Genomic DNA, 23,405 nt, shown 5'->3' on the forward strand with positions numbered 1-23,405 from the left:
CCCAGAGTCCTGGGATCGAGTCCCGCATCAGGCTCCTTGCTTGGTGGGGAGCCTGCTTCTCTCCTCCCTGCTGTCCCCCCTGCTTGGGCTTGCTCTCTCCCCTCTCTCTCTCTTTCTCTTTCAAATAAATAAATAAAATCTTTTTTTAAAAAAGCTGAATTTGTAATTTAAAACTCCTAAAAAACCAAATCTTTAGGCCTAGATGGTTTTACTAGTGAATTCCACAAAATCATACCAATTCTACGTAATCTCTTCCAAAAAACAGAAGCGATGGAACATTTCCCAGTTGATTTCATGAAGCTAGTATTATATTACCCTGATACCAAAATTAAACAAAGAGTACAAAAAATAAAGCAACAGACCAATATCCTTTATGAGTATGGTGACATGGTAATTTATAATAAGAAACACGTATTTGTTCTTCCAACGCCTTTCCTGGTACAGAGCCCTTAAAACCTTTGTTTGATAAGAGGGCAGTCTTGCGGGACTGAACCCTTAACTTGTGGGATCTGACACTACCTCCTGGTGGATGGTGTCAGAACTGAGTTGTAGGGCACCTAGCTGGTGTCCAAGAATTGCTTGGTGACCCTGGGGCTGGGTGCAGGATTATAGTATAAATGTAAAAATCCTTAGCCAAAAATTCAGCAATATATGAAAAGATTTATACGTTGTGACCAAATAAGGTTTATCTCAGGGAATGCCAATGGGGCTCAATGTTGAAAAACCAATCAATGTAACCCATCTTATCAAGAGACTAAAGAGGAAGAATTATGTGATTGATGCGGAAAGCGTGTTTAGCAAAAATTCAACATCCGTTCATCATACAGACCCTCTGCAAATTACTAATTGAAGGAACTTTCTCAACTCGATAAAGATCATCTACAAAATCCTGATTCCAAATGCCAAGTCGTAACTACCATGCAAAAAAAAAAAAAGTGCCCAGATGGCTGAAAAGTGGCCTGCTTGCTTTTAAAACCCCAAGTTGGTACTTGAGACACCTTTGTTTGAGAAATGCCTGAACAGCCTGTAAATCATTAGGTGGAAATCATGTCTATTATGGAAAAATCATTGCAAAGAAAATATTCATCCTTCCTAAAACCTGATAAATAACTTACATGATCACCTATTCTTTCATTTATTGACCCACAAGCATTTCCAAGTACTCACATAATGGCTCTGTCTCCAAAGAGTTCACCATCCACAGGGACAAAGGATGTCAAAGAAGTCATTACAAATGTCATGCTTGTTATGGAAAGGGAAATGTAAGTCACAGTAGAACCACAGCAAGGCCTCTAATCTTGTCTGTCTCACCGGAGAGGAGCTCCTTAAGGAAATGAGGGGTAGAAGTTGTCAAAGCCAAGAGGTGTGGGAGGGGCTTCCAAGCAGAAGGAAACAGTGTGTGCAAAACTCATTAGGGTGGGCACCAAGTGTGTCCCCTAGGAGGCGCTGCAAGAAATCTGAGAGAGGGTAAGAGTAATGTGTCCTAGGCGTTGTCATCCACAGTTCGGACTTACCTCCAGGTACTGGGAAGTTGTACCACCCAATACAGGCAACGATATGAAGAAAAAGGTATGCTCTCCGTCGAAGACATGAACAAAATGTTTTGAGAGGACAGTGAGTGGCTCATGTGGCTCTCTGTCTTCAGTCACACCGTGCTGATGCCTTTAGCATACTTTTTACTGCACTAGAGTTCCCAGATCCACCTGAGGGTCTGTCTCACCCACTAGGACACGTTCCCAGGGTGGTGGCAAGGTTTACTCAATTCTGCACTCCCAGTGGCTCATAGTTTGTAGCAGATGGACAAAAATGGCAATAGAGAGAGAAGCTCTTTACCTTCCCTTTGCTCTGGCTATTCTCCTTTAGGGGTTTTTCTCCATGCCCATGGATAGGCATGTGGCCACCGCCTGTGCGTGCTCTCGCTGGGGTTCAAGCCCCTGAAAGCAAAGATCGTAGGCCTCGCCTTTTATCACAGTCTTCACTCACATTCTTAGTTCCAACTTTCCTCTCGTCTTCTTTAACCTGCAGTTTTGTTATTTTATTTACCACAGAATGCCCAGACAACTCGTTTCTATCTGATTACCCTAAAGGTTTATGCTTTCATCACTCAAGGTGATTTCTGCCTTCACCTCAGTTTTGTTTACGCTGTAAGAGCTATGCTTAAAATCTTCACTTCCACCAAACACAGAAGAACAATTACTGTATGATTCCACTTACATGAAGTACCTAGATACGTCGCATTCATAGAGACAGAAAGAAGAACACAGGTTCCCAGGGGCTGGGAGGACAGAGGACAGGGACTTATTGTTTCATGGGCAGAGTTTCTGTTTGGGAAGATGGAGGAGTTCGGGAGACAGACAGGGGTGATGACTGCACAACACTGTGAATGTACTTAGTGCCACCGAATTGTACTTGTTAGGGTGAATGTGGTAAATTTTATGTTATGTATCTTTTCCCACAATAGAAAACAAATCTTCATGTTTGTTTCTCACTTTCCTACTCGTTCTTATAAAATGATGATGGCACAGCAGAAAGAAATACTGATATAGCTGCATAAACACTGCTAAGCAAACAAGTATGAAAAGATGTAGATCAAAGTGATCTCTGCGGATAGGCGCTGCCACCATGCACATATCCCAAAATAACTAACTCATCAGCTGACCCACAGCCTCTGAACCAGGCCTTTGAAAGGCAACTCTCAGAGAGGGGATGTAAAACATGGGTCTGGTATTTTCACTGCGGACATCTTGGCCACAAGCATTTTCACTTGCAAACATTTTCATCGCTAACTAATTGACCATAAGGCAATTCTGCTCTGAAAGATGGAAGAACTGATTGACACTTTGGTTCACTGCTCCATTGACAAAGTTCCCATTTATACATTATCTAACTCTTGGCTACAGCTTATCATGTTCTATACAGTGATGAGTAGACATGGTGGTCTTAAATAGTGGACGATGACTAGTATATATCGACTTGATAGAAAATTATTTGCTGGAAAAACTTACTGGATAAATACTGGAAGTGTGAAATAAGACAGTATAAAGCTGTATTGCATACTATACTAGAAAACAACCTATCAGTTACAATGGTAACAAAGATCAGTTAAAAATGTGTTACAGCATTCCTATGTCTTGTACATTTCCCATAGAACTCTGGAACGTGTATGAATGGACATGTGACTGTATGTCAAGAATGAACAGCAATGTAGAAGCCTTTCACAGTGCAATACAAAACTCAGTTACAAATGTGCATCCTAATATTTGGAAAATTGACACCTCTCTATCTAAATGAAGGAAGACATTAACAATTAGTTTTTTCATTAATTTTTTCGTGTTTAATTATGTCCTTTTAAAATGTCCCTGTTTTATTTTTCACAGCTTTAGCTTTTGTGGCAAATATCCTTACATCACTTTTATTAATTTTTTCATGTTTGATTATGTCCTCCTTGATGAATGTCCTTGTTATTTTTCGTGATTTTCTCTTTTATGGCAAAATTGCCTTACGGCCAATTAGACAGGTGGCAAAATGTTGTGTTTATGGTGAAATGACCGGAAACCTCAAACTGTACAAAGCATGGGCTGTCCAAAAATAAAAAGCAAAAAAATCAGAACGTTCTGCAATGCAAAGGGTCAAATAACTAATTGCTACAAAAATGCTCGTAGCAAAATATCAAAGAACGGACATGGCTGAGCAAGGTATAACATGCTAACGTGATATCCCAATCTACCAGAGCACGTATGTTTATTATGGCAATACTCCTACCGGTTTATTCTAAATGATGCTTAGTGAACAACAGCACAAGAACCTTACTTGTTTTTATTATCTTTAAAACTGTTAAAATATTCACAGACACATTTTTAAAGGAAAGCGCCTCTTGTATGGGACCTGATCATCTACTGAGACCCTAAGAACAGATATTCTTATTGAAATTGACAAAACACGCTTTAGTGAAGGGAAGTAACTCTTCATTGTTTAACAATTGTCAGAATAACATCTGATTTATCTGCAGAGTTTATCTTTCGTAGATAATGAAGTTGCTGTGTGACTTAGCTAACCAACCGTCAGAGGCAACGTGAGAGGCATGTGCCTGAGGCCTGACCTTCGTCCCAGCACTGCTTCCCGTGCCCATGCTTCTTATTCAAGGTGTAAAATGGAATGCCTTTTCTTGGAGATTCCAGAATGGCCTCCCCATTTTTATCAATGGCAAGATGATGTCCCCACTATTACTTACTTCTCTTTTTGTGACATAATCACATTCTGAGGATGGTATTCGTTTGGACTGTTATTAACTTCACAAATTCCAACTGATCCTGAGTGCGTAAGTCAGCTCCCTTAAATAAATATCAGCAGCTATGAATCCTGGAAGCAAACTTCATGTAACATGAAAAAGTCTAGGCCGGAGGTTACCAACCGGCAGGCCATGGGCCGCCATGGCCTACAGGCCTACTTTGTTTTGCTCATCTGGTGTTTTTTGAATCTTGAGCTAACCTCTGGACATTGAGAGTCTGCACACATAAAATCCTCTGTTTAGTTTATCTTGAAAAATCAGCAGACTGGGCCTTCTGTCCCCCAATTTGAGCAAGGTGGCAATTGGCTGGAGCTGAGCAGGTGCTTCGTCTCATTAGGGCAAGTGCTGGCTCTCCAGTGCGCCCGCAGGACCCCCCACTGCTGGCACCCTCCTCCACCCATCTCCCAGGGCATGCATGCCCACCACTAGGCCACCCTGTTGGCCGCCTGTCTGGACTGCAAGTCCAAAAGCCAACCTTCAGAGGCTCCTAAGACTGCAGTGGAGATGAGAGTGGGAAACCGTCCATTCTCTTTCTCTTCACTCTTCTTTTTTGACTTCTGACTTCAAATCTGAACTGGAGCAATGAGAACACAACTTAGCACTGAGATTCCACAGCTTACGGGACGGGCTTCCCATCTCTTAAGCAAGTGAGTAGGGCTCAGCTCCTCAGGGGTACCTCCCTGTTCTTACTGGGCCCCAAAGCTGGTTTCTGTCAATGGGGCGAGCTCCCTGACAGGTCCTGAGCAGCACACTGAGAGTTGGTGACATTCGCTTCCGCAAGCTGAGAGAACTTCTGGAATGGCCTGCAGGCCTCGGACTTTCCTCTCCATTGAAGATAGCTGAATCCTAATCTGACCCCCGCGCCAGGGCCGGCCCCAGGACTGGACTCATGCCCTTGCCTCACTACTACCTGCAGTAAGCCCTTTCTTTAATCTCAGACTCATCGTTTGCATTCCTGGGCCATTGGCAAGATAAGATCAATTTTCAGTATTATAGCTTCCTTTCTATAAGAAGTCGGGCCGAAAAACTTGGCCTATAACCACTAGGCCAGAAAAGTATTTTTGCTGAGTAGACTATGCACACATCCCTGAGCAGAAATTTCATATTTAGTTTTGAACTAGCAACCCTGTGATTGCTCATGAGCGACTTAAAAGCTGTGTGTGCGCCCGCGTATGGCGGCCTGTGTAACACACGCAGACACACCCACAAGAGTCATCCATAACTCCTGGCTTGCCCTGCTTCGTGGAAGACACTGTATCCAATGCTGACTGAGAATTTCATGTCCCACAGACACATATATACTGGGGCCAAAGGCAGATGTAACTGAAGGTGCTGTTCTCAGAAATCTGATGGGGGAATAATAGAAGACTATTATCTCTCTGGATTTCAAGGGAAGTCACAAATTGAAAGAATGCAAGCTACGCCTTCAAATGATAATGTTTTGGTTCCACGTGGGGAGGGGTTGGGGAGGCGCTATGCCCTGAGCAGGAAGGGGGTGGCCTGGGAAGATGCTCCTGGCCCTGAATCCCTCAGCTCTCAGGAGCCTGGAGGGTGAGCAAAAAGGCCCAGAGTCCCTCTGGGCTTCACTGCCCAAATCAACGTGGGGCAAGCCAGTGACTAAAGAAGTTGTCCTGGCTGTTAAAGAGGCCGAGCCACAGTGGTGAGCATATGATGCACACAGTAAAATGAAAACCTCCACTCATGCAGCTCCCCAGCTTGGGCCTTACAGAGAATCTACAGTCCTCCAGTTTCTCTCTATAAAAGCGATTCCAGTGAAGGGACAATCGCAGGCCCAGGCTGCCCAGTGGCTACTTCTGGGACAAAAAAGCTCACAATTTTTCCAGGAATTTTAAAAGAGACTGTCGTGCAGGAGGCTGGCTAATCAGCATCTACACAAAGTATACATACCACAATTACTTTGCATAATGATCTTGTAAAAAGCACATCAATTTCTTCCTTTCCAAGATTAAAGAAGAAATTGTGCTTGGAGAGTGAGAAAAGCCAGTGAAGAAAGAACAAATAATAAACACTGTGCTTTTCTGTAAATAATATTTCTCGCTTTTTATTTAGAGTTATTCATGGCTTTCAATTTTATATTAGCTAGCTTACCACTAACTGGCTTTCAGAGGATCAAAACCACTTACGTACTTTACCATCTTGGTTACTTCCTGCTGGAGTAGACCATCTTAGATTACTTCCTTGTAACACGTCACAGTCTCCTTTTTGAAGCTACGGGTGGGATAGGCCAGGGGGAGGAATTCCAAAGATGGTCAGTTCTTGCAATCGACATGCTCCGATGGTGTCCTAGGAGTTTCACAAAATGTTCCACGAGCACCTTGCCACCAAGATAGAGGAGACACACCACACCATCCACACAGCCCAGAAACGAACCAGTCCGGGTGCATCCTCATTGCCCACCGAGGCTGCAACCCTGCACCAGGAAATAACAATGATGCTGGATGGTGTCCCAAGTATTTTCGCATATTTTACATCTGGGTGTGAAATATGTGCCTCCCCGCGCCAAGTAAAGTAACCCACAGATGCCAGGGGAATTTCTAATGTCGCCAGGTGGGAAACAAGATCCAGGCTGTTAAAATGATGAGAGCAGCCCTTGGACACGCCAAGAATTCTTCTCTAGAAAAGTCCTCGACTCAGGTTTCTCGTGAAGTATACATAGAGTCATCACAGAACTTGTTCTGAATCTGTCAGGACTGCAGGTTGAGACTTTACGGCTCGGAAGTAGATTCGACAGCCTCAGATTCCAAACACCTTTAACTTTACCAAGCTTCACCCCCTTGTGGCTCTTGGCCCACACCCGTTTCTTTTTTTTTTCTTTTTCCATTTTAGTAACACCCTTTGATGAAGGGGATCGGCCAAGGAAAGGTTAGATTGAAAGAGATCGTTCTGAGGGTAAAAACTTCCCCGGGTGTAGGCATTATTTAGGGGGAATGACAGAATCCAGGGAGGAGTTAGGCTCTGTGGACTGTTTCTGCATAGACCCTCTGCAGATCAAGAAGAGGCACAGGGAGGCGGCACCAGGACCCAGGATCCGGGGAGGGTATGAGGACTCTGGTGTACTCTAACTGAGAGTCAAAACTTTCCATGCAGGTCAACAGTTGAAAGCAATTTTTTTTTTCTATCGCCCCAGGCTAATGTTAAATCCCCAGACTTGTTATTCTTTCAGCCCATGTATTAGTAAACGATTTATGCCAATTTTGGTTTTGTTGTTTGCCCACCAATCATTAAGTTGTACACGCTTATCCAGGGAGACTACCCCACCCACTCAACCACCTTGTGCTGGAGTTTCATGTTCTGTTTGGTTTTTATTCCTCTGAGAGCCTGCCTTCCAAACAAATTTACCACTTGCTTAAAATAAAGAGATCAAAGTATAGAAGAGGAACCCACAATAGCCAGTAATTGCTACCTAATTTCATTTTTCAATTAAGTGGTTGCTAACACTTAGCTGCAGTCCCCAGTTATTTACACGGATGGGAGCTATGCGCACACGGGTGGCTAGAGCTAAATTAAGAAACTACCCTATTTGATAAATTATACTATTTTCTGAACTTACCAGAATCATCATATTTTCGTTCATTTTGCCTCCTTTCCAGCTTCTGATTACCAACTCGGGGGTCTCTGCACATCCATGTGTCTTTCCATTTGTTTACTGTTGCAAAGACCGAAGGGATTCCAATTCTGAAGATGTATAGATCTTAAGAATTCTATGGTCCCACCGTCGTCATAATCTTTACATTTTATTAAAATAATGATCAATACTACTAACATATTTAGTGGAAAAATGAAAGACTGGAGTCCTGCAGATTACACGTTTGTTCAGAGATTCAGGAATAGCAGTAACTCCCCTGGTTTCGGCGGCCTCAAAACACAAAATTGAGGGACGCCTGAGGGGCGCCTGAGCGGCGCAGTCGGTTAAGCGTCCGACTCGGTTTGGGCTCAGGTCGTGATCTCAGCGTCATGAGATCGAGCCCCACATTGGGCTCTGCACTCAGCGCACAGTCTACTTCAGATTCTCCCTCCCTCTGCCTCTCTGCTTGTGCTCTTTTTCAAATAAAAATGAAACCTTTAAAAAAATAAAAAAAATAAAAAACACAAAATTGAGACACGAAGACCAAATGAAAAGAAAAAGACAAAAAAAAATCACTGCAGAGGGAGTAAAGTCATTAAATACATAAATTAGCTATCTTATTAACCAAATCGCTTTAGCAAAACCCTTAGCACTCACCAACCGAGCTTAGAATGTAAGCATGTGAATGAATGATGAATGTCTGCAGTAAAACAAAACCAAATGAAGGCTCTTGTGAGCATCAAAAGAGGCTATAGACGTGAAACAGTTGAAAATATAAAACAGTACTGAGAATGTAGACATCATTAGTTTTAACTGTGTGCCTCCTCAGCTCCACAGAGGTGGATAAAACAAAAGACCCAAGGCCCCCACCCCAGAGCCATGACTTGAGAAGGGAGGGACAGCGAGCACACACAGGTGACTAATGAATAAATAAATACACGTTAGATGGTGATAAAAGTGCCGAAGGAACAGGACCCGGAGAGACTGAGGCAGGAGCTAGTTCACGCAGGCATATATATATATTTTCTAGTTCCTGTAAAGATGTGAGCTCCAGGAGCCAGAGGCAGCATTTTCATATCCTTCCAGACAGGTCAGTAGAGAATGCACAAGGAATGATGCCATTCTCCTAAGAAAATCGGCTGACAGGAACGGTGTATTCTTACCAATCCTGAAGACCAGACATTTCAATTGGATGGAAAGGAGGGGCCGCAATTTCTCATTCTCTTCTCTCCACACCATTCTGGTGTTTTGTTTGAGAAAATGGACACTCAGCCAGTGTGGGCTTCTGCCTTAGAATACTGCTGATAGGGAGGTCCAGGCGACAGTTTTTAAATAGCAATGATTACTTTGGGCAGCATTTTGTTTTAAAATGCTTTTCTGCCTCGATTCTTAAAGAAACACGGTTTGTAAAAAAGTACAAATGGACTTGGGAAGGATGGGCTGAAACACACAATCCCCCCTCCCCCGTGTGTGAACTAACATATCTGGGGACCCTGAGGACACAGAGTATACCCAGCAGCTCAGAGGAGGGTCAAGAAGAGAGCTCGCTCCTACGGGGAAGGTCTCACTGGACCATGAGCCTTGTGTGCGGGGCCCTCTCTTCAGCCTCCCACCTATTACGCCTTGCTGTTCACCCTTTAGTGTACAACACAGGAACCTGGGACCAAACAAAGGGTGCGCACTGCCTTTTATTTCCATTGCAAATTAACTTACAAAAGCAGATCTTTTTTTTTTTTTTAATTTATGCAACAATGAAAACTGAAATGCGTATGATTCAGAGAGAAACCCGGGCATAACACCAACAGCAGGAGACAGGACCATCCAGATGATCTAACAACTTGTTACAGAATAACTGGACAGAATAGACTTTCTTGGTGCAACACCAGTATGCTTTGGAAGAGGAAGCAAGACCTCTGTTCTTGTGAAGGTGGCAAGTTTTCCACAGGCATTAACTCTACCCTCACAACAACCTAAGAAGGAAGCTACTATCATCATCCTATTTCACAGATGAAATAACTGAGGTTATAGAGGCTTATTAACTCACCCAAACTCCACACCTAGCAAGTGGTAGAGCTGTAGAGCTCGGATTTTGGACAACAGAGCTGAAGTGATCACTCAAATATGTGCAAGAACAGTATATGCATTACAAGTAGAGTGGCCAAATAAATGATCATATAAATGAGTACAGTTGAGAGTGAAGGGCACACTATTAACACGTGTGCCCGGCTAACACAAATCGTGGATATCACAGACAAACCAGGATGCACGGTTACCTTGGTTACCACATGATTAAGCTGAGGTGAAACGAAAAGTACCTCTAAACATTATTTAGTTATTTGTTTTCTCAGTGCTTCCTTACTGAGTACCTGCTAGGTGCCAAGCACTGTCCCAGAGAGCAGGTCAAAGAGGAAAGTCCCTTCCCTCATGGAGCTGACGTCCTAATGAATGTCACTCATGTGTGCTTATATGTCTGCATGCTGCACATGCATTGTGTATGCAGTTCAACACATGTGCATATACATGCAACACAAAACAGATTGAATACCTTCTCTCCTGTCAACCTGCTGAAATTGAACTTTGGCCTATTAAAATTTACATGGTGGCCCAAGTTACAGGTTGAACCCTTCACCTATGAATCTTAACATGTTAAATCTACATTTCAAAACCATTAGAATTCTACATTCCCTAAGTTATGCATGGTGGCAAAAGCGAGACCAAGATTCAGAAATTCTATTTTTTTTTTAAGATTTTATTTATTTATCAGAGAGAGAGAGAGAGCACAAGCAGGCAGAGCGGCAGGCAGAGGGAGAAGCAGGCTCCCCGCTGAGCAGGGAGCCCGATATGGGACTCCCTGAGCTGAAGGCAGACGCTTAACTGACTGAGCCCCCAGGCATCCCTCAAGATTCAGAAATTCTAGACTCAAGTTCCAGCTCTGATAGCACTATGAGTTCCGCCACCTTACCTTCCATTCTACCAGTTTACAGAGTTGTGGTGAGCTTGGACTAATGTTAACTGGGGAGTCAAATGTGCTTTCATATATTATTTCAGTTGGTCCACACCATGATCCTCTGAAGTAGGCAGGATGTAATTATCATTGTTTGATTTTATAGTGAAAATCTGAGACAGTCAAGATTAAGGTTAAGAGTATCTGAGATAAGGCACATCAAGGTGCTCTGGAGACCCCAGACAGATACCTAGAATTTAAGATTCTTCTTCAGGGCGAAACACAGTGGAGCGATGAAGTACACTGGCCACGGATCCCACCTCTACCCCTTAAGTGCTGTGATACTCTGGACCTAAGTTCTCTCAACCTGTTTCCTCATCTATTTTTTAAAACTGGGGATTATAATGGTGCCTACCAACCAGAGTTGCTATAAAAATTAAATAAGACAATGGGTATAAAACACTTGGCCCAAATACCTGGCATGGAATAATGCTTCATCCTTGTTAGCTATTATTATTTTATTAATGAAACCATAATAGAGGGATTATCTAGGCCCACCCATCTCCACCCTCCAATGCCACAACAAAAGACTCTGCTCGGCTGCATTACACTGATCAGATTTCCCAGCCCCAGGATCCCTAGGAAAGAAGCTTAGTGATAGGGAGCAGCAGAATCGCCAGTGGAAGGATCACAGGAATATGGCAAAAGAATTGTTCCAGGGCGTCTGAGTGGCTCAGTCACTAAGCGTCTGCCTTCGGCTCAGGCCATGATCCCAGGGTCCTGGGATCGAGCCTGGCATCCGGCTCCCTGCTCCGCTTACCCCTCTCACACACCCCCTGCTTGTGTTCCCTCTCTCTGTCAAATAAATAAATAAAATATTAAAAAAATAAAAAGAATTGTTCCACTGCCTCGTGACTGCACGAGGAACTTTCTCTGGATAACAAAACTTTTAAAGCTTCTTTAGAGCACTTTCACATACAGAGGGTAGGCATGTGTCATCTGTTTCATTTTCAGTTGAAATGTCTAAATACATTTGTGAATTTGACTTTTCTGTTTTAACATGTGAGCCTTTCTATGCCAACGCTAAGTAATAACATGAAACTCACCTTTAAAATATGATTATGTCACAGCCACATAGCTTTCAAAGGAATTCTCATGTCCTCCCCTGGAATGATTGAAGAGGGAAAGGAATACATATATCTTCAAACAAGGGATGAATTTTACAAATCAAGATTAGAAAGCCCTTGGATGGTGATGAACAATGTGCACGATTGTTGCAGGAAGTACATCAATTATGATTCATTACATTTAAAAGACGTAATTGCAAGAGAGTAACCTGTAATTGTGCATGCCTCATTTGGAATGACAATACGCCCATGTCTGCACATCACTTTAATATAATAAACACATGCTTCTCTTGGCTTAAGTTTCCTTTGCTATATAAAAGTAAAACCTTTGTTATAAATTACTTCCTCCTCTACAGAGTATCTCATATTATCCCTGTGGAAATGTTAAACAGATGGGGCAGATACATATCCCTACTTCTACTAATTAAATGTGAGAACCAAGTAGTTGAAGACTTGGCAGGGTCATACAACAAAGTTGATGGCAGAACTCGATTGCAATAGGGTCTTCCTACTTCTAATCTGGGGGACATCTTTTCCAAAACTTAGGTCCAACACTTGTTCAATTGATGAGTTATTTCTCTTCTACCCAACTATGAAAACATAGAAGATAAAAGCAAAATAGTCACATCTTCACATCCTGAACACAGGAAAACTAGGAAAGCACATATTATATTCACCTTACATTATTAAAGAGAATCCATTATGATATTCTATAAACAGAACATATCCATGGACTTTAAACATTATATAGCAAGCATTTGTTTAAAAAGTGCCAAGTACAATGTCACTGAGCCATCCAACAATGTGAACACAGATAAAGCCACCTCTTACTTCAAACATACAAGATTAATATCTGGCCACATTCAAAATAAGGGAAAATGTCTGCAAGGCCAGAAATAAAGAGAAGAGTCGAAGCAAGAGATGACAGGAGGATTTCAAGCCACAGTGAACCAGGGGGATTCCAGACAAATTACCTGCCCTATGTGCTAGGACCCAGTATTTGAACACCTACATGAAGACAAAAAAATTGACATCAGACCAGTAAGGGAAGCATTCATGCATAAATTCCTGAGTCTCAAAGAGCTACTTTGTGCCAAATAAATAAATACTAAAAGATACCAATACTAAAAGATACTTTATGGCCTTGGGCAGAGAGAAAATTCTCCCTATAAAGTTTAAAATTCCAGGTTTATACCACATACAGGTATAAAGTCCACTTGAATCATATGAGAAAACCAAGCTAGTACTAAAAGCCAACCACTAAAACTCTGGGTCCCAGCATGAAAACTCAAAACCATTTTTGGAAGAACCATTCATAACTTAAGGGAAACAAACCACTTCCAAGTAAACATCCCCTGCTGAAGCTAAGCTCACAACAAAAAATATAATCTATATAAGGAAATAAATACCCAAAAGGGAAAGTCAGTAAATGTGATAAACATAAGAATTAGCAACAACTAAAAATAACAGAAAAATCTAAAAAAAACTATAAAATGAATATAGTTTAAATAAATGAAAAAATCAAAGGAGGAATAAAAATTAATTGAATAGTAGAAAAGTATGAACAAAACGCAGATCCACTTAAAAAAGAGCCAAAACAGCATAATGAAAATATAATTAAAATGAAAAATCCAGTGAGTAGGTTAAGCAGATTAGAAACACTCTGAGAGTAATGGGATACTAGTAAAAAGGTCTGATAAAATTACTAAGAAATAGAAAAGAAAAATAAAGAGATGAAAAACATGAAACCACATTAAGAAACATGGCAGCTCAAGTTCCAAGAAACCAAAACAAAATAAATCAATACCTAGACGCATCAAAGAAACAGAAGAATATCAGAAATAACCAAATGAAGAATCTTAAATACAAGCCAACAGAAAAGTCAGATTAATTCCAAAGGGCAATGAGAATAATAACATAATTCTCCTTAGCAACAAAAGGGGTCAGAAAGTAATGAAATAATGTCTTCCAACTGATAAGAGATAATATTTCCAACCCCTATACTCTTGTTATATAATCGTTCAAAAGAATAATCAAAGACATTGTCAAAGATCAAGAGAATTTCTCATTCAAAGGCCCTCCCTGAAGTATACACCAAAGAACATATTTCAGTAAAAAGAAAACAATCTGGGGGAAAGGGGGAGACAGAAGAAGTAATAATAAAAAAATTGACAAGCATGTTTGCAAATGTAAACACTGCTTATAAAAATTAAAAACTAATTTGGAGGAAATGAAATACAAATCATGTCAAAAAATTAAAATCTAATTTGGAATAAATTAAATATAGACCAGGTCTAAATTATAAGACAAAAAATTAAAATCCTGCAACAGACAGATAGCAGTCAAAAATTTTTATAGTTTAAGTATTATTCAGAAAGAGGATAAAACGATAATAAAATCGCAAATACTATGTTTACCACATTTCAAAAAATTATTTTAAGATTTTACATATATTAGCTAATTTAATTTTCACAACAGCCTATGACATTGGTACTTTTATTTACCCATTTAACCAATAAAGCAACTGAACCCAGAGAGTTTAAGTTATGCACACAATATCATACAACTACAAAATATGTGTAGGAAAATGTGAGCCAAAGCAGCCTGGCCTGACTCCTGTTAAATCAGGTAATCAGATTAAAATTGAAGAGTCAACCACAAAAGGAATAGAAACACAATATATAATAATATATAAAAAATAAATGAAAAAAAAAAAAAACTAAGCCAAAATATGACAAGAAAACTAAAGACACCACATAAAAGCACAGTAAACAAAGAAAGTAAGCTCACATATATAACTCACAATAAATGCAAAATAAATGTAACTGCACTTCTTTTGAAATTACAGATATTTTTAAAATTTAAATTAAAGACAAAGAAATCCAGCTATAGGTGGTTTAATAAAATGTATCTAAATGAAAATTATCTAGTCGATTTAATAGTAATGGTATAGGAAAAGATATGTCTGGAAAATATAGATGGGGAAAACAGATACAGAAAAAAGACATGTGCAAAATCTAGTTTTATTTTGAATAGCAATTGTAATAAAAGAAAAAACAGACTGTGAGCCACAAGAATACTACTGAAAATAAAGAAGTTCATAACTTAATAATTAAAGGACAAATTTGCTCAGAAGATATAACAATATTAAACTTGTATGCACCTAATAATTTAGCATCAAAATATACAAAGCAAAAAATAACAAAATTATAAACAGTAATTGGCATCACAATCTTAGACATTGATTTTAATGTACCATATAACCTAATAGTTAAAACAGCCAAAAAACTCGGCAATTCTATTAAAGATCTGAACATCATAATTACAAATTTAATCTAGTGTGTATGTGTGTCTGCATATGTGCACATGTGCCTGTATAAAATCCTTCACGAAATAAATAGAGAATATATAATCTTTTTTAAGCAAGCATGGAAAATGCAGTTTAAAAAGGACCATATAATTAGGTGATGAATCACTACATTCTGCTCCCAAAACCAATATTGCACTGTATGTTTACTAACTAAAATTTAAATAAAAATAAACAAGGACCATATATTAAACCACAGAAAACATCCTATCTAAACAAAATGTAATAAAATATGAATAAAATAAAAAATAACCACATATCTCTATATGTTTACTAACTAAAACCTATCATTGTAAATAATTATTGGGCTAGAATAATAAAAATCACAAGGAGGGGGTGCCCGGGTGGCTCAGTGGGTTAAGGGACCGACTCCTGATTTTGGCTCAGGTCTTGATCTCAGGTCATGAGATTGAGCCCCGTGTCAGGCTCCACACTCAGCTCAGAGTCTGCTTGAGATTCTCTCTCTCCCTCTCCCTCTGCCTCTCGCCCTGCTCACGCACTCTCTCTCTCTCTCCCTCTCCCTCTCTCTCTCAAAACTAAATAAATAGATAAATAAAATCTTTTTTAAAAAATCACAAGGAAATTTAAAAATACTGAGAACTAAACAACAGTGAAAACTCTACATATCAAAACTCTACAGTGCAACTGAAGTAGGGCAGAGCAATGTATTTCTAGCCTTCAATACATATATTGCCATTCCTTGAAGATATACCCATTTGGATTATGAGAAACCATCTTTAAAAAGAGTTTCTTTTAATATTCCTGATCATGAGAAACCATCTTTAAGAAGAGTTTCTTTTAATATTCCTATTTCAGCTCATGAGGCATTTCTTTGATTTCATGAAGACTAAATTGGATTTTATAGACTTTTAATTAGTGGCGGAGCGCCCCTGATGAGATACATCAGTTATCTTTTCAGCTTTATCACTGATATGTTGTGTTAAGTTCTCCTCTCAGAATATAAAGGTTTGTCAGTTGACAGCAATAATGATTTCATGCAATTTACTGGGAAAGTACAATTTCATCTGCATCCCCTCCCTGAATTCTTTAGTCTCTGCCATGCTCTTTATTGTTACAATTTGCAATAAAGATGAATTTACATAAACTTAGAATTATCATGACTATGCTTTGTACCATAGTCTTAAATGTCAGTTTATCATAGCTTTGAATTTATTTTTTTTTAAAGATTTTATTTATTTATTTGACAGAGAGAGACACAGCGAGAGAGGGAACACAAGCAGGGGGAGTGGGAGAGGGAGAAGCAGGCTTCCCTCAGAGCAGGGAGCCCGATGCGGGGCTCGATCCCAGGACCCTGGGATCATGACCTGAGCCGAAGGCAGACGCTTAACGACTGAGCCACCCAGGCACCCCCATAGCTTTGAACTTAATGAAAACACAGAAACAGCCATATTTTGGAGAGACTGATGAAGAAAAATGGCTTCTTAAGAGTTATAATAACTAAAATAAACTGTTGAAAGAGTTTTGTCTATTTTAATAAGACTGATGTCATTTTAGTGTAAGGACATGACAATTTTGGAGCAGAGTTCATAAAAATATTCATCACTGAAATTATTGAAAGTAACATTATGTTTTCAACTATAAGTGTTTTTCAGGGATTAACTACCTTTGTAAGGTGGGAGTCGACATATAAGAAAACAAGTAAATTCAATAACTAATGAGCTAAGCTCTAAATTCAGGAATGAAAAAAAATTTAAAAATACACACCAATAAAGTAGGAGTAGCTAAATAATAAAGAGAAGAAAGTGATAAACTAGAAACCAATCAAAATCCAATTCTTTGAAAAAGTATAAAATAGATAAACTTCTGAGAATGTTGGTCAAGGTAAAGAAAAACAAAAATAACAGTATTAGGAATAAAAAGGTAGAATAATAAATGCAGATAAAGTAGGTATTTTTAAATAGAAAATAACTTCCTTCCCATAAATGTAAAAACTCAAATGAAATGATGATTTTCCAGAAGAATAAAAACACAAGTACTAAAACTGACTGAAGAAGAAATAGATACGCCAAATAGAACTGTAAACTTTAAAAAGCAATTGAATCACTGATGAAAATCTATCCACATACAAATCAACAAATTCACTTGGTTTTACAGGTGAGTTTTTACAACCCTACAAGGAACAAACACATTTATACAAAAAGTCCTTTGTATAATTTTAGGGCTTCATAATATGTGAAAGAATTCTGTAAAAAAATAAAAAAGTATCCCCTTAATGATAATTACTGTCATTGTGGAAGTTGATACAGAGAGTAACATTTTTGGTGAAAAATTACCTGTTATTCTTTTAAAAGATAAGAAAATATTTCTCTGTTAGAGTGATAAAATTCTAGAAGACACCTAAAATGATCTTTATAAAGAATATAAGAAAGCTATTGCAGCCATCCTTCATCCTTTGTTTAGCCCAAAGGGAAAAGATGGAAACTTAGAGACAAAAAGGATCAAAACTCTTCTTTTAGCTTAAGAACAAACACATGCCATGAGGAAGACTTAGCTTCAGAAGTGTGTTCACAGTGAGATGTGATTCACAAACAGGTGAAGATCATGTGCTTCATCCCCTGACCAACCAGCTGCTGTATATGCTTCAAGAACACCAAATACAACAAAGAGAAACAGATCAAGGGCAAGGGTAGGTTTTTCTAAGAGATCGAGATCTCAGGTAATACAGATAGATATCAACTGAAGAAACTATCTGGTTTCGGGCGCCTGGGTGGCTCAGTTGGTTAAGCGACTGCCTTCGGCTCAGGTCATGATCCTGGAGTCCCGGGATCGAGTCCCGCATCGGGCTCCCTGCTCTGCAGGGAGTCTGCTCCTCCCTCTGACCCTCCCCCCTCTCATGTGCTCTCTCTCTCATTCTCTCTCTCTCAAATAAATAAATAAAATCTTTAAAAAAAAAAAAGAAACTATCTGGTTTCATATTTCAAATCAGGACAGACTGGAGCCCAGAGGAGAAACCTTCACGGACCAAATTGCTTTGCCTTTTCCTTAAAACAATACTACAAACAAGTTATTTAATGTCAAGACAACAGGGTGGAAGACAGTGGAAAATTCTGCATCCTAACCCCAAGTTTAAGGGTAAAGGAAATGAAAAGGTCAGGATGCATGGTGACACCTGGAAGAGGCAAACAGGCCAGCTCAAGACTACAAGATAAGTGAGGGGACATCTGGGAAACCACTGAGGACAAAGAAGGGAGTTCTGTTGCTTTAAAGAGTAGAGACCCAGTGCTCTGTTCCTGGACTTCAAAGAGAGGTAGAACACATGCCCAAGTTCACCCAGTTTAGGGCAAAGCCCACTGATCCACTTCATGGGCAAGGAAAGCAGAGAAGACCATCTTAGAACACTCCAGGAAATTTTTCTCTTCTTAATTCTTTGGCTACCTATTATTCTAAGCTACAGAACTCCATCCCTGTGTATAGGATTTACCAAGCAGGGTGTGCATTTATAGCTGTTAAAAAAATCAACAGTTATTCAAAATATAAGCATTCAAAATAAAGAACAATACAACTTCACCTCTGTAAGGATCTAAGTGAAAAACAAATTGGGAAATGTTTCTTGCCAAAATTTTAAAAACTATTCAAAGTTGTACTAAATTCTATGTTCTTTTATTTATTTAACCTACTTTACATATGCACTGACATCATCATCATGACTATAGAACGTTCTTTTTAACCAAATAATTCAGAAATTGAGTTTCCCTGATAATCAGGTAAAAACAATGAAAAGTTGAATCATTCAACACTCTGCCAAAAATGCACTTGCGCACTTCTTACTGCAATATTTCTAAGATTATATTGTGCTGCAATCTAGCAAACTATGCTGAATTCACCATCCGGCATGATTGAAACCTCCTACAGATGTGATTAGGAGCCTCCATTCGGGGCAACCTGTTATCTTTGTTTAGATTAATCACTAGCAATATGTCTCCATGTTCTCTGCAGCAGGTTAAGTTCAGGTACACTGGGTTCACGGCATAAAAGTGCCCCAAATAGAAACCGTGGCATTTCGCATGAGTTAACACATCTGTTATCTCATCACCTCAAGTCCCCTGCACAGCTCAATTCATCATCCTGCCCCAAGTATGAGCAAATTAAGTCATCTAAGTCACCCCCAAATAACAGTTTTTCCAGTGCAAAAGTTAAAATAGAATTTGAATGACTAGATACTGCTGAATGGGCTGGAAGGGCATCCCTCAATACAAGGACAGTCTTCCCCAAAGCCCACAGAAAGTTTAGGGCCTGGGGGAGACGATGGGGGGTATCTGGGCATTTCCAGGCTCGTCTAAGGACAGACAGAGCTGCAACAGGAGGACAGGGTTGAACTATATACAGGAAGAACCTAGGAAAGACCCCAAGGACTAGCTTTTAGGACCCTAAAACTGCACTTTCTGCTCTCGGAACTATACCCTTCACCCCACCCATGGCAGTCTCTACTCAGGTCTCTCTCTGCTCAGACCCTTCTGGTTGGGAGACATGAACATCTGTCTGTATTTTCATCTCTGTGCTACCCCAGATGCAGAAGAGAAAGAGGAGATAGTAGCCAGTGAAGTTGAGAACTGGGGGGAAGGGGGGTAAGGCCTGAAAGACTGGGAGAACAGCAAGTGCCAGGGGATAGAAATACATCTGGATTAAAAAAAAAAAAAGTACTGCCCATGGGCAGATCAATACACCTATGACCTCAGACAAGCATTTTAATAAAATGCCACACAATTAACAGAGTAAGGCCCAACAAGATGAATGGATCATGATGGAAAAAGAACAAGTATGAAAAAGCAACCCATGCAAATAAGAGCACTTGGAAAAGGCTGAGCCTAAAACAGAAACAGAGAAAGGCAGGAGGTAGCCCAGTCCAGTGGAAAAGGAGACACAGTACCGGAGAACCGAGTGAGGATACTGTGACTCCTTTTCCACTCCTACTAATGATGACAGTATTCAGCACTCATTCCATGCCCAGGATTTTCTAAGAATGTTAAACATAGGTAGTCTCATTTAATCCTGAGAAAACAAGCCTCCAGGATAGCCACGAAGATGAGACATCAGACAGACCTGGGTGGAATTCTGGCTCCCCACCCACCAGCAAGGTAACCTCCCCACTTCTGCTTCGCCGTATAGGAAACGGGGTAATCATACCTACCCAGGATGGTTGTGAAAATTAGAGATAATGAACTTAAGTGCCTACCAGCGGCTGTTATTAGTGTAATTAATTAGATTAAAATAATCAGGAGTGAAGAACAAAACAAAATGTTGTAATTGAATAGAAATGGCAACCAAGAAGCAGTAATGGAAACAGGGCACAAAAGCCCAGGCCAGTGATGGAGGCTGGGAGAGAGAGTGAGTCAACAGAGCCTGCATTTGGCTCCGCACTTGGTGTGTCTGTGAGCAACTCATGTCAACTCTCTGGAATTTCAGTTTCCACCTCTACCCAGTGTGTGTGTGTGGGGGGGGGTATTAATATCTGTCCTTCCCACATGGCAGGGTTGTTGTGAGGACCGTGTGAGGAGATAGCACCTGAGTTTATTATTACGGGCAATGAATTTATGCAAATGCACATACCTACTGGATAGATAGGGAAATCCATTTCCTCTGCTTCCATTTCTCAGGTGGAATTAAAACACGCAACTAGTACAACCATGTCAAAGCCAGGCAATCGCAGACTGCGAAGTCATTAAACAGCATGTGCCCCCTTTTGTCATCATTAATAGAATCTAATTAATTTAATCTGACATCAGGCTCACCTACCCCAACTTCCACCCTCATAGAAACCCATCTCTTTGGACTGCTTTGTGTTTGCCCTCAATTTATGTCTCTATTTATGCCTGTCTGGAACGTTGTTCCCTTTCATCTCCAACTGACCATATCCTGGTCTTCCTTGAAAACCCCATTTAAATGCTTCCTTTGCATGAGGAAGTGATTTCTGCCTCCCTGCCCTGCCATATTATCTTTTCGGAGTTTGTCACACTACTTAGCACTTTCCTGTATTAACGGTCACTGGTGTGTGTGGCACCTCTCCCACCAATCAATAAGCTGGAGGCTGACGGGCAAGGCGTCTTCATCCTTTATGGAGACCTGCCTCATCGTACAGCACGGGATCCTTCCCAGGACAAATGTTGAAGACGTATGCAATAATGCAAACATTCTTTTGACCTAATAACTTCTTTGAATCTTTACAACAACAGTAGTTGCCATATTTCAAAATAAAAAAAAGTACTTAAAATATAAAGTAAAAATAACGTAAAGCCCCCATGATCACAACAAAAGTTTATATGGGGGGGGGGGGGCGATGGGGAATGAAGGTGAGAAAATACATCCTGAGCTTCGGCTTTCCAAATGAGAGTTAAAGATAGAGTTTGAAAAGTGGGTTAATGATCTTTACATACGCATCTCACTTCACTAGGCTCAGTCGCCTAAGAAAAAGCTTCCTGGAGAGTGACAGCCTCAGCCCAAAGGAGGGAGGAGACAGGGTGTTCCTGTCCCAGCTGCAAGCGCTCAGTTGTCCCTGGTCCCCTCCCAGGCACTTCATTAGTCAGGTGCATGGCAGGGTCTGTGTCTTGGCCAAGGCGCCTGCTCTCCTCGGAGCATCTAGGGCTTTAACCGTTTTAGCCTCTGTGCTAGCCTGCGCCTCTCTCCCCATGACAGATAGGAATAAACCTCAGCCCACTCGCCTCCTCCCTCAGTAAACAGGTCTCTGCTTTGGCAGAGGGCTGTACCACTTGGCGTCTGAGGTAAAAGTAAGCAGCACGTCAGTGACTTCGTCTGGGCTAATAGTTTGGGGCTATTTCAAGGCCAATGTCCACTTAAGAACCAAAGCATGAAAATGCTCCTCCCCGGGTCCCTTTCGACTCAGATGCCCACCCGCGCTTCCCCACCCGATCGCCCTCACCCCAGCTGCTGGGTCCAGCTCGCTCACCTATCTTAGCCAGGGAGGCCAGCAGGATCCACAGGGTGATCTCGAAGGGGATCTGCACGTGGGGGTAATCCAGGGTGAACACTGGCAGGCGACTCTCCTCGAACGGCGTCGTTCCGGGAGCCACCACGCTCGCGGGGCTGGGCGGGCTGGAGCTGGCGCCCATGGCCCTCGACGCGTCCAGCAGGGTCTCAGCCAGGGTGCCCGCCGGCCCGGCCACCTGCAGGAGCAGCAGCAGCAGCAGCGGCGGCGGCGCCCGCAGGCTCCGCCCGGTGCCCGCGAGTTCCATGGGGTCGACTCCCCGCGCCGCCTGCGAGCCCCGCGCTCGGCCCTCCGTGCGCTCAGCGCATCGCTCCCGGGCAGCGCCGCCCGCTCGGCCGCGCACAGTGCGGAGCGGAGATCCGCCGCCCGCCGCCCGCCGCCCGCCGCGGGGCCGGGTCTCTGCAGCCGACGGCTTGGTCCCCGCTGCGAACGGGCACACCGCCTGGCCGGGCGCGCACCCTCAGCCGCCCTCCGCCGCCGACAGCCGGCCCATGCCCCGTGCGCCGCTGGCGGGCCGCAGCCGCAGGCCCTGCCCCGGGCGGCCCGCGGGCGGGGGCGGGGGCGGGGCGGGCGCGGCGCCCGGGCCGCGGGGCGGGAGGACGCGAACACCGGGCCGACGCGCCGCGCACCTGCCCGAGCCCGCGGGCGACGCGGGGCCGCGCTCCCCTCTCGCCAGCGCCGCGCGCCCAGACCCCCCACCCCCGGAACCAGCCAGCTCTGGGCGGAATCGCGCAAGGTGGCCGGAGCTGTCCCCGCCCCGGAGGCAGCGTCGGGCGTCCCTCCAGCGAAGGGGCCGGCGCGACCCACGCGTCGCGCCCTTTCCCCCGCAGGCTCCTACGAGGGGACGCGGGGTGTGTTGGGCACGCGGGGAGGCGCCGCCGGCTCGGGGTCGGGAAGGGAAGCTGGGCCCCGCGGGGGTGGGGGAGCTACCGGCCGGGCCCGGGAGCTGCGGAGGCCGGGACACACTGTGGAGCTCTGTGGAGGGTACAGAAACTTGAGAAAAGCCTCGTTTTGTTCCCCTTCTTGGGGTTATCAAATCGCGTACTGTACGGGGCATTGTGTCTGCGTGCTGAAACTGCCCGTGCGGGACTCAGTGTTCCCACGCTCCCACGGAATCCTTTCCTCTCTCCCT

At 42.3% G+C, this 23,405-nt stretch overlaps 1 protein-coding gene across 1 annotated transcript in view; it reads right to left on the reverse strand.

Moving 5' to 3' along the window:
• Positions 1–22,797, reverse strand: part of SLC9A2 (solute carrier family 9 member A2) — a 97,574-nt gene extending 74,777 nt beyond the window's left edge. The window contains exon 1 of the mRNA XM_036089524.2: positions 22,235–22,797. Coding sequence (XP_035945417.2) covers positions 22,235–22,520 — 286 coding nt within the window. The 5' untranslated portion in view covers positions 22,521–22,797. The remainder of the gene's footprint in view (positions 1–22,234) is intronic.
• Positions 22,798–23,405: the final 608 nt, after the last annotated feature.

Source organism: Halichoerus grypus, chromosome 10 (assembly GCF_964656455.1).
Source record: "Halichoerus grypus chromosome 10, mHalGry1.hap1.1, whole genome shotgun sequence".
Taxonomy (NCBI): domain Eukaryota; kingdom Metazoa; phylum Chordata; class Mammalia; order Carnivora; family Phocidae; genus Halichoerus; species Halichoerus grypus.